At 42.5% G+C, this 15,706-nt stretch overlaps 1 protein-coding gene and 2 non-coding genes across 7 annotated transcripts in view; 2 read left to right on the top strand and 1 right to left on the bottom strand.

Moving 5' to 3' along the window:
• The window catches only part of LOC133641478 (ephrin type-A receptor 6-like), a 142,706-nt gene that overhangs the window by 65,234 nt on the left and 61,766 nt on the right, over window positions 1–15,706 (bottom strand). For all 5 annotated transcript variants that reach the window (XM_062035238.1, XM_062035248.1, XM_062035229.1 and 2 more), the window contains one exon: window positions 1,470–1,811. In XM_062035238.1, the coding sequence (XP_061891222.1) occupies window positions 1,470–1,811 (342 nt within the window). The remainder of the gene's footprint in view (window positions 1–1,469; window positions 1,812–15,706) is intronic.
• trnap-cgg (transfer RNA proline (anticodon CGG)) lies at window positions 14,763–14,834 on the top strand. The gene has a single exon. It is a non-coding gene; the product is annotated as a tRNA-Pro (tRNA).
• Window positions 15,025–15,096, top strand: trnaq-cug (transfer RNA glutamine (anticodon CUG)). Its single transcript has one exon. It is a non-coding gene; the product is annotated as a tRNA-Gln (tRNA).

Genomic DNA, 15,706 nt, shown 5'->3' with positions numbered 1-15,706 from the left:
TAAAAGTCTTATATAAGTGTTATAATGAAGACAACACATGAGGTGAGTGTCTATATTAGTTATATTAGCCTACTATCAAAATGACTATGTGTCGCAGGCTGACGCATATCTGCGTTGACAGAAAAAAAAAGAAAATAAATAAAATAAAAAATAACACCCTTCTTATTCAATAAATGTAAATAATTATATAGTGAAAAAAATAATAATAATAAGCAAGGTGTTTGTTTCATAAATTTAAAAAAAGTGGGTGGAAAAAGAAAATAAATTTGATAAAAAATAACACTCTGCTTATTCAATAAATGTAAATAATTATATAATAAGAAAAAAAAAAGCAGGGTGTTAGTTTCATAAATAAAAAAGGAGAAAAAAACAACAAAAAAACACCCTGCTTATTCAACAAATGTAAAAAATTATATAATGGAAAGAAAAAACAATAAGCAGGGTGTTAGTTTTATAAATAAAAAAGGGGGAAAAAATGAAAATAAATTTTATAAAAAATAACACTATGCTTATTCAATAAATGTAAATAATTATAAGTGGAAAAAAATAAGCAGGGTGTTTGTTTAATAAATAAAAAAAGGGGGGGGGGAATAGAAAATAAATTAAATAAAAAATGAACACCCTGCTTATTCATTAATAATTACATAGTGGAAACAAACAAACAAAATAAGCAGGGTGTTTTTGGCATAATTTCACTATTTAATTATTTACGTTTATTGAATAAGCAGGGTGTTTTTTTTGTTATAAAAAAGAGGAGAAAAAAATAAATAAATAAATAAATAAAAACAACACCGTGCTTATTCAATAAATGTAAATAACTATATAGTGGAAAGGGGAAAAAAAAAAGCAGGGTGTTAGTTTCATAAATAAAAAAGGGGGCAAAAGGAAAATAAATTAAATAAAAAAATAATACTATGCTTATAATAATGAATAATTATAAGTGAAAAACAATAAGCAGGGTGCTTGTTTAATAAATAAAAAAGGGGGGGAAATAGAAAATAAATTAAATAAAAATTTACACCCTGCTTATTCAATAAATGTAAATAATTATATAGTGGAAACAAACAAACAAAATAAGCAGGGTGTATTTGGCATAAATAAAACAATTTGGAAAAAAGAAAATAAATTAAATAAAAAAATAACACCCTGCTTATTCAATAAATAATCATATGGTGAAAAAAAAAACTAACAACAATTTTACTATTGAATAAATAGAAATAATTATGAGGTTAAATTTTGCCCCCAAAATAGAAGAATTACTTTGATCTGAGTTCCAATGTTGCAAAATGTTAAAATGACTTGTTGTGTAATTTGTAACATTTTGGTTTAAATTGCAATTTAGGAAGCATAAGTAAGCACAAGTGTTTTCCATATCAAATGCCACTCATGTACTTATTGACTTCACGTCAAACATGTCAGCTACAATCCAACAAGAAGAAAAAAGACAAAAATAAGAAGGTTTGACTCACCTGCTTGGTGCGTGTTGACGGTGACGTTGATCAGCGCGCGTGCAGCCACCGCCAGCCCGGACACGCCGTTCACAGCCTCCACCAGGAAGGTGTAGTTGGCATGCGTGGCAAAGTCCAGCACGGCCACGGAGATGCCCGTCAGACCAAGCGGCCGCGGGATGAACCTCAGGTCGGCCTCGCACGGCTCGCAGTGCGTCACCACGCCGTCGCCCTCGCAGCGCTGGCACAGGACGTTGTAGACCACGTCCCCCCGGCCCCCCGTGTCGCTGGGAGGCATCCACTGCAGGAAGAGGGCGGTGTCGTTGATCAGGGACACCAAGTTCCTGGGGGCTGACGGAGGCCCTGGGGAGGGAGGAGAAATAACCCCCGTTAGATAGCTTGATTGGCAAAGTGCTGCGATGAGCTGGCGACTTGTCCAGGGTGTACCCCGCCTTCCGCCCCTATGCAGCTGAGATAGGCTCCAGCACCCCCCGCGACCCCGAACGGGACAAGCGGTAGAAAATTGACGCATGGATGTATCGCAGTATGAACACAAAGCAGGATTTTTATAGCGAGAACATACCAAACCTGTGGAATAATGATTTATTTTATTGTATTCCTGTTAGCATTTAAGACAGCTGACGATTATCGCTCTAGTTGTCAGCTAGCAATTAGCACGCTAGGTGTCGGATAGCGAGTAGCGTAGCAGTTGCGCGCTAGTTGCCAGCTAGATATCGGCGAGCCAGTTTTCGGCTAGCGATTAACGCGTTAGTTGTCAGGTAGCAATTACTAAGCAAGGTGTCAGCTAGCGATTAAAGCACCAGTTGTCGGCTAGCGATTAGCGCATCAGTTGGACGCTAGCGGTTAGCGCTTTAGTTGCCATCCAGCTACTAGCGCCGCATGCTGGTAGCTAGTAATTAGCCTTCTAGTTGTCAGCTAGCAATTAGCAGGCTAGTTGTCAGCTAGATATCAGCAAGCTAGTTTTCAGCTAGCGATTAACACGTTAGTTGTCAGGTAGCAATTAGTGCGCAAGTTGTCAGCTAGCGATTAGCGCATCAGTTGCACGCTAGCGGTTAGTGCTTTAGTTGCCAGCCAGCAACTAGCGCCACATGCTGTTAGCTAGTAATTAGCCTTCTAGTTGTCAGCTAGCAATTAGCAGGCAAGTTGCCAGCTAGATATTTGCGAGCCGGTTTTCAGATAGCGATTAACACGTTAGTTGTCAGGTAGCAATTCGTGCGCAAGTTGTCAGCTAGCGATTAAAGCACCAGTTGTCAGCTAGCGATTAGCGCATCAGTTGCACGCTAGCGGTTAGTGCTTTAGTTGCCAGCCAGCAACTAGCGCCACATGCTGTTAGCTAGTAATTAGCCTTCTAGTTGTCAGCTAGCAATTAGCAGGCAAGTTGCCAGCTAGATATTTGCGAGCCGGTTTTCAGATAGCGATTAACACGTTAGTTGTCAGGTAGCAATTCGTGCGCAAGTTGTCAGCTAGCGATTAAAGCACCAGTTGTCAGCTAGCGATTAGCGCATCAGTTGCACGCTAGCGGTTAGCGCTTTAGTTGCCAGCCAGCTACTAGCGCCACATGCTGGTAGCTAGTAATTAGCCTTTTAGTTGTCACCTAGCAATTAGAAGGCTAGTTTCCAGCTAGATATTTGCGAGCCGGTTTTCAGATAGCGATTAACACGTTAGTTGTCAGGTAGCAATTCGTGCGCAAGTTGTCGATAGCGATTAAAGCACCAGTTGTCAGCTAGCAATTAGCGCATCAGTTGCACACTAGCAGTTAGTGCTTTAGTTGCCAGCCAGCAACTAGCGCCACATGTTGGTAGCTAGTAATTAGCCTTTTAGTTGTCAGCTAGCAATTAGCAGGCTAGTTGCCAGCTAGATATTTGCTAGCCGGTTTTCAGATAGCGATTAACACGTTAGTTGTCAGGTAGCAATTCGTGCGCAAGTTGTCAGCTAGCGATTAAAGCACCAGTTGTCAGCTAGCGATTAGCGCATCAGTTGCACGCTAGCGGTTAGTGCTTTAGTTGCCAGCCAGCAACTAGCGCCACATGCTGTTAGCTAGTAATTAGCCTTCTAGTTGTCAGCTAGCAATTAGCAGGCAAGTTGCCAGCTAGATATTTGCGAGCCGGTTTTCAGATAGTGATTAACACGTTAGTTGTCAGGTAGCAATTCGTGCGCAAGTTGTCAGATAGCGATTAAAGCACCAGTTGTCAGCTAGCAATTAGCGCATCAGTTGCACGCTAGAGGTTAGTGCTTTAGTTGCCAGCCAGCAACTAGCGCCACATGTTGGTAGCTAGTAATTAGCCTTCTAGTTGTCAGCTAGCAATTAGCAGGCAAGTTGCCAGCTAGATATTTGCGAGCCGGTTTTCAGATAGCGATTAACACGTTAGTTGTCAGGTAGCAATTCGTGCGCAAGTTGTCAGCTAGCGATTAAAGCACCAGTTGTCAGCTAGCGATTAGCGCATCAGTTGCACGCTAGCGGTTAGTGCTTTAGTTGCCAGCCAGCAACTAGCGCCACATGCTGTTAGCTAGTAATTAGCCTTCTAGTTGTCAGCTAGCAATTAGCAGGCAAGTTGCCAGCTAGATATTTGCGAGCCGGTTTTCAGATAGCGATTAACACGTTAGTTGTCAGGTAGCAATTAGTGCGCAAGTTGTCAGCTAGCGATTAAAGCACCAGTTGTCAGCTAGCGATTAGCGCATCAGTTGCACGCTAGCGGTTAGTGCTTTAGTTGCCAGCCAGCAACTAGCGCCACATGCTGTTAGCTAGTAATTAGCCTTCTAGTTGTCAGCTGGCAATTAGCAGGCAAGTTGCCAGCTAGATATTTGCGAGCCGGTTTTCAGATAGCGATTAACACGTTATTGTCAGGTAGCAATTAGTGCGCAAGTTGTCAGCTAGCGATTAAAGCACCAGTTGTCAGCTAGCGATTAGCGCATCAGTTGCACGCTAGCGGTTAGTGCTTTAGTTGCCAGCCAGCAACTAGCGCCACATGCTGTTAGCTAGTAATTAGCCTTCTAGCTGTCAGCTAGCAATTAGCAGGCAAGTTGCCAGCTAGATATTTGCGAGCCGGTTTTCAGATAGCGATTAACACGTTAGTTGTCAGGTAGCAATTCGTGCGCAAGTTGTCAGCTAGCGATTAAAGCACCAGTTGTCAGCTAGCGATTAGCGCATCAGTTGCACGCTAGCGGTTAGTGCTTTAGTTGCCAGCCAGCAACTAGCGCCACATGCTGTTAGCTAGTAATTAGCCTTCTAGTTGTCAGCTAGCAATTAGCAGGCAAGTTGCCAGCTAGATATTTGCAAGCCGGTTTTCAGATAGCGATTAACACGTTAGTTGTCAGGTAGCAATTCGTGCGCAAGTTGTCAGCTAGCGATTAAAGCACCAGTTGTCAGCTAGCGATTAGCGCATCAGTTGCACGCTAGCGGTTAGTGCTTTAGTTGCCAGCCAGCAACTAGCGCCACATGCTGTTAGCTAGTAATTAGCCTTCTAGTTGTCAGCTAGCAATTAGCAGGCAAGTTGCCAGCTAGATATTTGCGAGACGGTTTTCAGATAGCGATTAACACGTTAGTTGTCATGTAGCAATTCGTGCGCAAGTTGTCAGCTAGCGATTAAAGCACCAGTTGTCAGATAGCGATTAGCGCATCAGTTGCACGCTAGCGGTTAGTGCTTTAGTTGCCAGCCAGCAACTAGCGCCACATGCTGTTAGCTAGTAATTAGCCTTTTAGTTGTCAGCTAGCAATTAGCAGGCAAGTTGCCAGCTAGATATTTGCGAGCCGGTTTTCAGATAGCGATTAACACGTTAGTTGTCAGGTAGCAATTAGTGCGCAAGTTGTCAGCTAGCGATTAAAGCACCAGTTGTCAGCTAGCGATTAGCGCATCAGTTGCACGCTAGCGGTTAGTGCTTTAGTTGCCAGCCAGCAACTAGCGCCACATGCTGTTAGCTAGTAATTAGCCTTCTAGTTGTCAGCTAGCAATTAGCAGGCAAGTTGCCAGCTAGATATTTGCGAGCCGGTTTTCAGATAGCGATTAACACGTTAGCTGTCAGGTAGCAATTCGTGCGCAAGTTGTCAGCTAGCGATTAAAGCACCAGTTGTCAGCTAGCGATTAGCGCATTAGTTGCACGCTAGCGGTTAGTGCTTTAGTTGCCAGCCAGCAACTAGCGCCACATGCTGTTAGCTAGTAATTAGCCTTCTAGTTGTTAGCTAGCAATTAGCAGGCAAGTTGCCAGCTAGATATTTGCGAGCCGGTTTTCAGATAGCGATTAACACGTTATTGTCAGGTAGCAATTAGTGCGCAAGTTGTCAGCTAGCGATTAAAGCACCAGTTGTCAGCTAGCGATTAGCGCATCAGTTGCACGCTAGCGGTTAGTGCTTTAGTTGCCAGCCAGCAACTAGCGCCACATGCTGTTAGCTAGTAATTAGCCTTCTAGTTGTCAGCTAGCAATTAGCAGGCAAGTTGCCAGCTAGATATTTGCGAGCCGGTTTTCAGATAGCGATTAACACGTTAGTTGTCAGGTAGCAATTCGTGCGCAAGTTGTCAGCTAGCGATTAAAGCACCAGTTGTCAGCTAGCGATTAGCGCATCAGTTGCACGCTAGCGGTTAGCGCTTTAGTTGCCAGCCAGCTACTAGCGCCACATGCTGGTAGCTAGTAATTAGCCTTTTAGTTGTCAGCTAGCAATTAGAAGGCTAGTTTCCAGCTAGATATTTGCGAGCCGGTTTTCAGATAGCGATTAACACGTTAGTTGTCAGGTAGCAATTAGTGAGCAAGTTGTCAGTTAGTGATTAAAGCACCGGTTGTCGGCTAGCGATTAGCGCTTTAGTTGCCAGCCAGCTACTAGCGCCGCATGCTGGTAGCTAGTAATTAGCCTTGTAGTTGTCTGCTAGCAATTAGCAGGCTAGTTGCCAGCTAGATATTTGCGAGCCGGTTTTCAGATAGCGATTAACGCGTTAGTTGTAAGGCAGCAAATAGTGAGCAAGTTGTCAGCTAGCGATTAAAGCACCTGTTGTCAGCTGGCGATTACCGCACACGTTCCCAGCCAGCTATTAGCGGCACATGGTGGAAGCTAGTAATTAGCCCTCTAGTCGTCAGCTAGCAATGAGCGCGTTAGGTGTCAGCTAGCGAGTAGCGTGGCTGTTGTCAGCTAGCAAATAACGCACCAGTCATCTGCTAGCCATTAGCGCGCTAGTTGCCAGCTAAATATTAGCGAGCCAGTGTTCCTTCTTCCTTCTACATGCTCCGATCTTCCTGAAATTTTTCGATGGTGTGTCGGAGTGTCGGGTGGAATGCTGGAATGCAACCACATTCCTGCAGTGGCGGTATTATCGCCCACTTGGGGTGAAAAACTATAACAGCCATAACTTCCTTCCACATGCTTCGATCTTCCTGAAATTTTCGATGGTGGGTCGGAGTGTCGGATGGGATGCAACAGCATGCCTACCGCGCAGCTCCATTATCGCCCCCTTGTGGTGTAGAATTAAAACATTACAGATGCTACGATTATCCTGAACATTTTTTGGGAAGCGTCATGCTTGCCCATTAAACGATGTTCGCAGGCTTAATTGTGATTGAAACAGCTTAATTTGGGCCAACATTATATAGAATATGCTTTTAAAAAAATCTGTCATTATCGCCCCCTTGTGGTGAAAAACTATAACAGCCATAACTTCCTTCCACATGCTTCGATCTTCCTGAAATTTTCGATGGTGGGTCGGAGTGTCGGATGGGATGCAACAGCATGCCTACCGCGCGGCTCCATTATCGCCCCCTTGTGGTGTAGAATTAAAACATTACAGATGCTACGATTATCCTGAACATTTTTCGGGAAGCGTCATGCTTGCCCATTAAACGATGTTCGCAGGCTTAATTGTGATTGAAACAGCTTAATTTGGGCCAACATTATATAGAATATGCTTTTAAAAAAATCTGTCATTATCGCCCCCTTGTGGTGAAAAACTATAACAGCCATAACTTCCTTCCACATGCTTCGATCTTCCTGAAATTTTCGATGGTGGGTCAGAGTGTCGGATGGGATGCAACTGCATGACTACCGCGCGGCTCCATTATCGCCCAATTGTGGTGTAGAATTACAACATTACAGATGCTACGGTTTTCCTGAAAATTTTTCGGGAAGCGTCATGCTTGCCCATTAAACGATGTTCGCAGGCTTAATTGTGATTGAAACAGCTTAATTTGGGCCAACATTATATAGAATATGCTTTTAAAAAAATCTGGCATTATCGCCCCCTTGTGGTGAAAAACTATAACAGCCATAACTTCCTTCCACATGCTTCGATCTTCCTGAAATTTTCGATGGTGGGTCGGAGTGTCGGATGGGATGCAACTGCATGACTACCGCGCGGCTCCATTATCGCCCAATTGTGGTGTAGAATTACAACATTACAGATGCTACGGTTTTCCTGAAAATTTTTCGGGAAGCGTCATGCTCGCCCATTCTACGCTGTTCGCAGGCTTAATGTCATGTCTGTGATTATGTTTTGTTTTAGTCATGTTCGGATTTGGTTTTGGACTTTTTGTGCACTTTTTATTTGTCACCGTAGCAACCATTAGTTTCACCTGGTTCACATTGTCATGTCACGCACCTGTTCACGGTTAGAGTCACGCACCTGTTTTCACTGATCATGTCACTATATAAGCTTTTCTGTTTCTGTTGTTCGTCCTGGCGACATCCCATTTACTGCTCTTCCTTTTGCCCCTCTTGTCATGTCAAGCAAGTTTTGTTATTGTTCATAGTTTTTTGCCTTTGTGCTAGTGTTTTGTTTTCATGGTCTAGTTTTGTACTTCCGCCATTGTGCGCGCCTTTTGTTTATCCCCTTTTGAGCCTTTTTTGAGTTAATATATTAAACATGTCCTCACCTGCACGCCACGTTTGGTCCAATTCCTCTGCACCACGGGAGAACAAACCACGCCACAGACCAAGTCTTGACACTTAATTGTGATTGAAACAGCTTAATTTGGGCCAACGTTATATAGAATATGCTTTAAAAAAAATCTGCAATAAAGTTGGAAGTAGGACGTGGCGAGGGACGATTGTGCAATGACAGAAATGAACGGCAATGCGTACGAATTCTCGGACTCAACCCTGTTCTCAGCAGGCTCTTATGTCAGTGGGAAGGCGTTAAGTTCCACAGTTATGTAGTCACTCACCAAATACAAAGCACTCCTAAGGCCTTTGAGCGCAACAAACTATGGATTTTTAAAAGACGTGTGCGATTCTGGATGAAGTGCCTTACTCGGTGATGACGTCTCTTACTTGGCGAAGGGTACAGAACTGAAGGAGGTATTTAAGAACGACGTAGGCGGGTGAGTGGGTGGTGGTCAGAAGACCGCGTTTTCTTCCAACACGCCGAGGGCCAATTTGACAGATATATTTTTAAATTTTGTATAAAACGCATTCCCTCCTGCAGAGGCTCGGATGAAGCCCTACATTGACCGCGCACTTAATCCTAGGGACACACTTCATTAAAGGGCAACATTGGCACTTTGTTTTTTTATCATTCTGGACCCAGAAATGTTGTCTACGGGTAAAATTAGACACTGTCAAGATTTTAGGATTGTTTTTTTTAACGAGTTTCAGCACATTTTGGGACGCCCACCTTTATTTCATATTGCGTAGTTTAGAGATGTCCGATAATGGCTTTTTTGCCGATATTGTCCAACTCTTAATTACCGATACCGATATCAACCGATACCGATATATACAGTCGTGGAACTAACACATTATTATGCCTCATTTTGTTGTGATGCCCCGCTGGATGCATTAAACAATGTTACAAGGTTTTCCAAATTAAATCAACTCAAGTTATGGGAAAAAAAATGCCAACATGGCACTGCCATACTTATTATTGATGCTGATGTCGAGCGACAAGCATTCATGTCTGAGACATGGCTGCCAAACATTCATTTATATTCATGTACCAAATCCTGCACTTTTTCTTTAGCACCTGCCGAATCCATACTTGCCAACCTTGAGACCTAGACTAGAAATGTCCAAAAATGGGGGGGGGGGCCCTTGGTCGGGGGGGGGGGGGGGGGGGGGGGCGTGGTTATTTAAAGCTAGAATTCACCAACTCGAGTATTTCATATATATATATATATATATATATATATATATATATATATATGTATATATATATATATATATATATATATATATATATATGTATATATATATATATGAAATACTTGACTTTCAGTGAATTCTAGCTATATATATATATATATATATATATATATATATATATATATATATATGTATATATATATATATATATATATATATATATATATATATATATATATATATTTATTTATTTATTTATTTTATTTACATAGAAAGAAAAAAAAACTTGAATTTCAGTGATCCGGTGGCTAGCCATTAGATGGCAGTATTGTCCTGTTTAACTTCTCCGTTCATGATGAGTATATCATTTCGGCTGCCATGTCTGTAATTTCCTCGTTCTTCTGCTTCGTCTCCTTGTTGTGTGCGCAGTTGTGCACTCTATAAAAGCCCTAGGTGTTATGACGTCTTTGGGCAGGCAAGCTGTTTATATTCTGGGAAAGCGGACGTGAGAACAGGCTGTCCCCACTCAGTCTCAGGTCCGCATTGAGCTGGAGGGGGCATGGCCTCCAGCTCCGGCTGAATACCGGGAGTTTGTCGGGAGAAAATCTCTGCCGGGAGGTTGTCGGGAGAGGCGCTGAATACCGGGATACTCCCGCTAAAAACGGGAGGGTTGGCAAGTATGACCGATACCGATATATACAATCGTGGAATTAACACATTATTATGTCTAATTTTGTTGTGATGCCCCGCTGGATGCATTTGGTGGTAGCGGGGGGTGTATATTGTAGCGTCCGGAAGACTTAGTGCTGCAAGGGGTTCTGGGTATTTGTTCTGTTGTGTTTATGTCGTGTTACGGTGCGTATGTTCTCCCGAAATGTGTTTGTCATTCTTGTTTGGTGTGGGTTCACAGTGTTGGCGCATATTTGTAACGGTGTTAAAGTTGTTTATACGGCCACCCTCAGTGTGACCTGTATGGCTGTTGACCAAGTATGCCTTGCATTCACTTGTGTGTGTGTGTGAAAAGCCGTAGATATTATGTGATTGGGCCGGCATGCAAAGGCAGTGCTTTTAAGGCACGCCTCCAATATTGTTGTGGGTGGAAATCGGGAGAGATCCGGGAGAATGGTTGCCCCGGGAGATTTTTGGGAGGGGCACTGAAATTCGGGAGTCTCCCGGGAAAATCGGAGGGTTGGCAAGTATGACTGGGAGACGCAAATGCTCTGTACTTCTCCCTACGTCCGTGTACCAGTCATAAATGTTACTTTTTTGAAACCGATACCGATAATTTACGATATTATATTTTAAAGGATTTATCGGCAGTCCGATATTATCGGACATCTCTAGCATAGTTTGTGTTTTGGTAGCATCTTCATCCCGAATCAGGTTATTTTCGCGCACAGTTTGAAGGAATGATCAAATATGTAGGAATTGTTGCGGGTTGTAGCGACTAAAGAAGGGGTAGGCCTGCGCACATTTCCAAATCACGGCAATAGGAGGAAAGTCTGGACCACTCCAGTCTAAAGGATAAAACCTACTCAGTGGCCTAGTGGTTAGAGTGTCCGCCCTAAGATCGGTAGGTTGTGAGTTCAAACCCTGGCCGAGTCATACAAAGACTATAAAAATGGACCCATTACCTCCCTGCTTGGCACTCAGCATCAAGGGTTGGAATTGGGGGGTAAATCACCAAAAATTATTCCCGGGCGCAGCCACTGCTGCTGCCCACTGCTCCCCTCACCTACCAGGGGGTTATCAAGGGTGATGGGTCAAATGCAGAGCAACATTTCGCCACACCTAGTGTGTGTGTGACAATCATTGCTACTTTAACTTCGAGAGGACTGAAATTGGCAGCCGTTATTTTCATGATTCTGACTTGGAAGAACAAGGAGTTTTGATCAGAGTTCGGATGGGGAAAAAAACTTGAAAGACTCAAGCTAAAGGAGAGCCTGAAAGTCAGGAGCACCCTGCAGGGGAGAAAGACTGAGTCAGAACCTGCGGTGAAACGGAGAAGGAAGAGCAGACCTATGTCAAAATGTCGGAAAAAGCTACCAGTTGCATAATTCCACATTTTGAGATTTAGCGCAGATTTACATATCAAATAGTGCTCCCACTGTGGAATGGCTATTATTTAGTTACCGTAAATTCCGGACTATTATCCGCTACTTTTTTCCTACGCTTTGCATCCTGCGGCTTATAAAACGGTGTAGCTAACTTATGAATTTGTCTCTGCATATATGCAACTGCAGCTGTTTGATATACAGTAATTGTCATGACGGGGTTTTCGCAGCTTACTGCGGGGTTCGTTCTCCCGAAATGCAGACGGACCACTCCGGACATGGCGTGCAGGTAGGAACATGATTTAATCATCAAAACTCAAAGAGGTACAAAAAACAGAAAACGAGCCTACAGAACAACGTGCCTGATCGCACTCGAAGCTAAGGCTAACACTTAGCATGGACTATGGACAAGAAATAATCACGTCACTTTGGCATGAAACAAACAACTCACGTAGCAGGTTGCATGAAGCAAATAGCCAGGCCGACTGACCGGCAAAGGCAGGCTTAAAGGCCTACTGAAATGTTTTTTTTTTATTTAAACGGGGATAGCAGATCCATTCTATGTGTCATACTTGATCATTTCGCGATATGGCCATATTTTTGCTGAAAGGATTTAGTAGAGAACATCGACGATAAAGTTCGCAACTTTTGGTCGCTGATAAAAAAGCCTTGCCTGTACCGGAAGTAGCGTGACGTCGCAGGTTGAAAGGCTCCTCACATTTCCCCATTGTTTACACCAGCAGCGAGAGCGATTCGGACCGAGAAAGCGACGATTACCCCATTAATTTGAGCCAGGATGAAAGATTCGTGGATGAGGAATGTGAGAGTGAAGGACTAGCGTGCAGTGCAGGACGCATCTTTTTTCGCTCTGACCGTAACTTAGGTACAAGCTGGCTTATTGGATTCCACACTCTCTCCTTTTTCTATTGTTGATCACGGATTTGTATTTTAAACCACCTCGGATACTATATCCTCTTGAAAATGAGAGTCGAGAACGCGAAATGGACATTCACAGTGACTTTTATCTCCACGACAATACATCGGCGAAGCACTTTAGCTATGGAGCTAACGTGATAGCATCGGGCTTAACTGCAGATAGAAACAAAACAAATAAACCCCTGACTGGAAGGATAGACAGAAAATCAACAATCCTATTAAACCATGGACATGTAACTACACGGTTAATGCTTTCCAACCTGGCGAAGCTTAACAATGCTGTTGCTAACGACGCCATTGAAGCTAACTTAGAAACGGGACCTCACAGAGCTATGCTAAAAACATTAGCGCTCCACCTACGCCAGCCAGCCCTCATCTGCTCATCAACACCCGTGCTCACCTGCGTTCCAGCGATCGACGGAGCGACGAAGGACTTCACCCGATCATACGTGCGCTCGGCGGCTAGCGTCGGAGAGGGCGTCTGCTATCCAAGTCAAAGTCCTCCTGGTTGTGTTGCTGCAGCCAGCCGCTAATACACCGATCCCACCTACAGCTTTCTTCTTTGCAGTCTTCATTGTTCATTAAACAAATTGCAAAAGATTCACCAACACAGATGTCCAGAATACTGTGGAATTTTGCGATGAAAACAGAGCTTTTTGTATTGGATTCAATGGTGTCCGAATACTTCCGTTTCAACGATTGACGTCACGCGCATACGTCATCATACATAGACGTTTTCAACCGGAAGTTTTGCGGGAAATTTAAAATTGCACTTTATAAGTTAACCCGGCCGTATTGGCATGTGTTGCAATGTTAAGATTTCATCATTGATATATGAACTATCAGACTGCGTGGTCGGTAGTAGTGGCTTTCAGTAGGCCTTTAAATAATGCCTCTGCTTAGTGCTCAGGAAGCAGGTGAGCAGGCGAACATTAATCAGAGACAGGTGGAAATAATAAGTAACCGTGGTAACTAAAACAAACACGGGTGCACAAAAACAGGAACTATGGAGTCCAAAACTAACAGAACATAAGAAAACATGATCCGGACCATGGATCATGACAGTAATATTGTACATAGTAATTGGGATTTGTTATATATTGTATATGTTATATACAAATATAATATAATATAATAATATATCAGTATATATTATATATTGTATATATAATATGTAAGTATTACATATGTTATATTTGATATTGCTACTATGGTACAGTTTTAGTCTACTTTATACCTGCATTATCCTTTCCAGCCTTACCCTTTCCATCCTTTGTAACTGAGCTACTGTGTGGAACAATTTCCCTTGTGGATCAATAACGTTTGTCTAAGTCTAAGTCTGCTAACGGCCATAACGTTTCGCGTTCAATAGTTATCGTGAAACCCAAGCACAGACACAGAAAAGATGTGTTATTGTTGGTGCTAGGGCGCTATCTTTTGCAGATCCCGTTTCAGCGCCTTGAACCGGAAGTAAAACCGTTCCGTCGCATTTCTGCTCGAAAGGATTCTTCGTTCATCTCTCCGAGCAGTTTTACAATACAACTAAAACAATTCACACTTACTCAACCGTCCCATGTGTGACGTGTGACGCAAATGTGTACGTGCTATCGTAATGTAATGAAGTTAGCGTCGTTAGCGTTAGCTAATATGCTAACACGTTTCCGAATATGTGTGTTAGTATTATTAACTAACAATGGCATTCTTTTTTTGTTTCTATTAACACAGATACAAATGTATGTACGGCGGACATTGCCCCCCAAAATAATATCTCTCTTTTTGAAGTAAATTGCAGTAAATCCAATTTGGGTTCAAAGTGCAATATTGAAGCCCAGTTTCAGATTGTGTCCCCTATTAAAATATCAATTTTTTTGAGATTCTTGCAAAATCACAACTAAGGGCTCGTTTTGTTTGTTATGATTCTCGCTTTGGGTGCGAGAGATTCTGGGTTCCATACCCGGACAAGCCCTTAACATCTTAACTTGATTTTAAACTCTTAGCTCAATTTTCCAAACTGCACCTAATGAATGGATCAATGAAAACCAATAAAATCAAATATACAGTGGTACCTCAATTTATGAGCTGTCTGTTTTAGGACAGAGCTTGTAATCCTTAGTTCTTTAATGCATAAAAATAGCCATACATCTAAATTTGTGGTAAAAGTGTAATAAATTAACCGAGTTTCAGATCGTGTCTCCTGTTAAAATGTCACATTTGATGAGATTTTTTGCTGACACATGACCTCGCAATGGCTTGTTGGTCTAGTCGTATGATTCTCGCTTCGGGTGCGAGAGGTCCCGGGTTCAATTCCCGGACAAGCCCTTGTCTTTCTCAGGCATGAGTTTTTCCGTTAGTCCACAGTCGTGTGTCTTTTCCTGTATGACTTTCTACTTAATTTTAAACTTTAACCTCTCTTTTTGTCCCAGCACACACTCAACAGATCAATAAACATCTATCAAACCAAATCAAAGCCTGTGTACTGTTGGATCCCTTCGTTACTTAGACCTTTGCAGGTTCCATGGTGTAATGGTTAGCACTCTGGACTCTGAATCCAGTGATCCAAGTTCAAGTCTTGGTGGAACCTACTTGTGAAAGCTATGATCTCTGTTTGCTTTACTTTTTGCAAGCCTTGGCGTTTGTATTCCTTTTTTCAATCATGACTTCTTATCTCACACAGTTGTAAGTCTTGTCATTTTTTTTTAACTTCAGACTTGATTTTAAACTTTTAACTCAATTTTCCTAAAGGCTCACACTCAAAGGATCAACAAAAATCGTTCAAGTCCAATCAAAGTACTGTGTACTGTAGGATCATGGTGTAACGGTTAGCACTCTGTCCTTAGAATCCAGCTATCCAAGTTCAAGTCTTGGTAGAACCTACTAGTAATGTTGGAGCATCTAGGCTAGCACCCCCTATGTTACGTTATGCAGGAAAAAGGCAAAGAATAAAAACTTGTATTAGTTTCAGATTGTGACCCCTGTTTGTTTATAAGTCCTTTGTTTATTCATCACTTTTGACATCATACACACACTTGTCTTTACATTTGTGACTTGAGACTTAATGTTAAACTTTACCTCAATTTTCCAGACTACAGACACTCAAGGAATCAATGAAAATGTATGAAATCAAGTACTGTTGTACTTAAATCTACCACCACAATTGGTTCTAGGACTGAGCTAATAAGTTCATTTTGGTA

The sequence above is a fragment of the Entelurus aequoreus genome, linkage group LG02 (assembly GCF_033978785.1).
Source record: "Entelurus aequoreus isolate RoL-2023_Sb linkage group LG02, RoL_Eaeq_v1.1, whole genome shotgun sequence".
Classification (NCBI taxonomy): domain Eukaryota; kingdom Metazoa; phylum Chordata; class Actinopteri; order Syngnathiformes; family Syngnathidae; genus Entelurus; species Entelurus aequoreus.
Note: the sequence above shows the minus strand (reverse complement) of the source record. Positions and strands in the feature narration are given on the sequence as shown.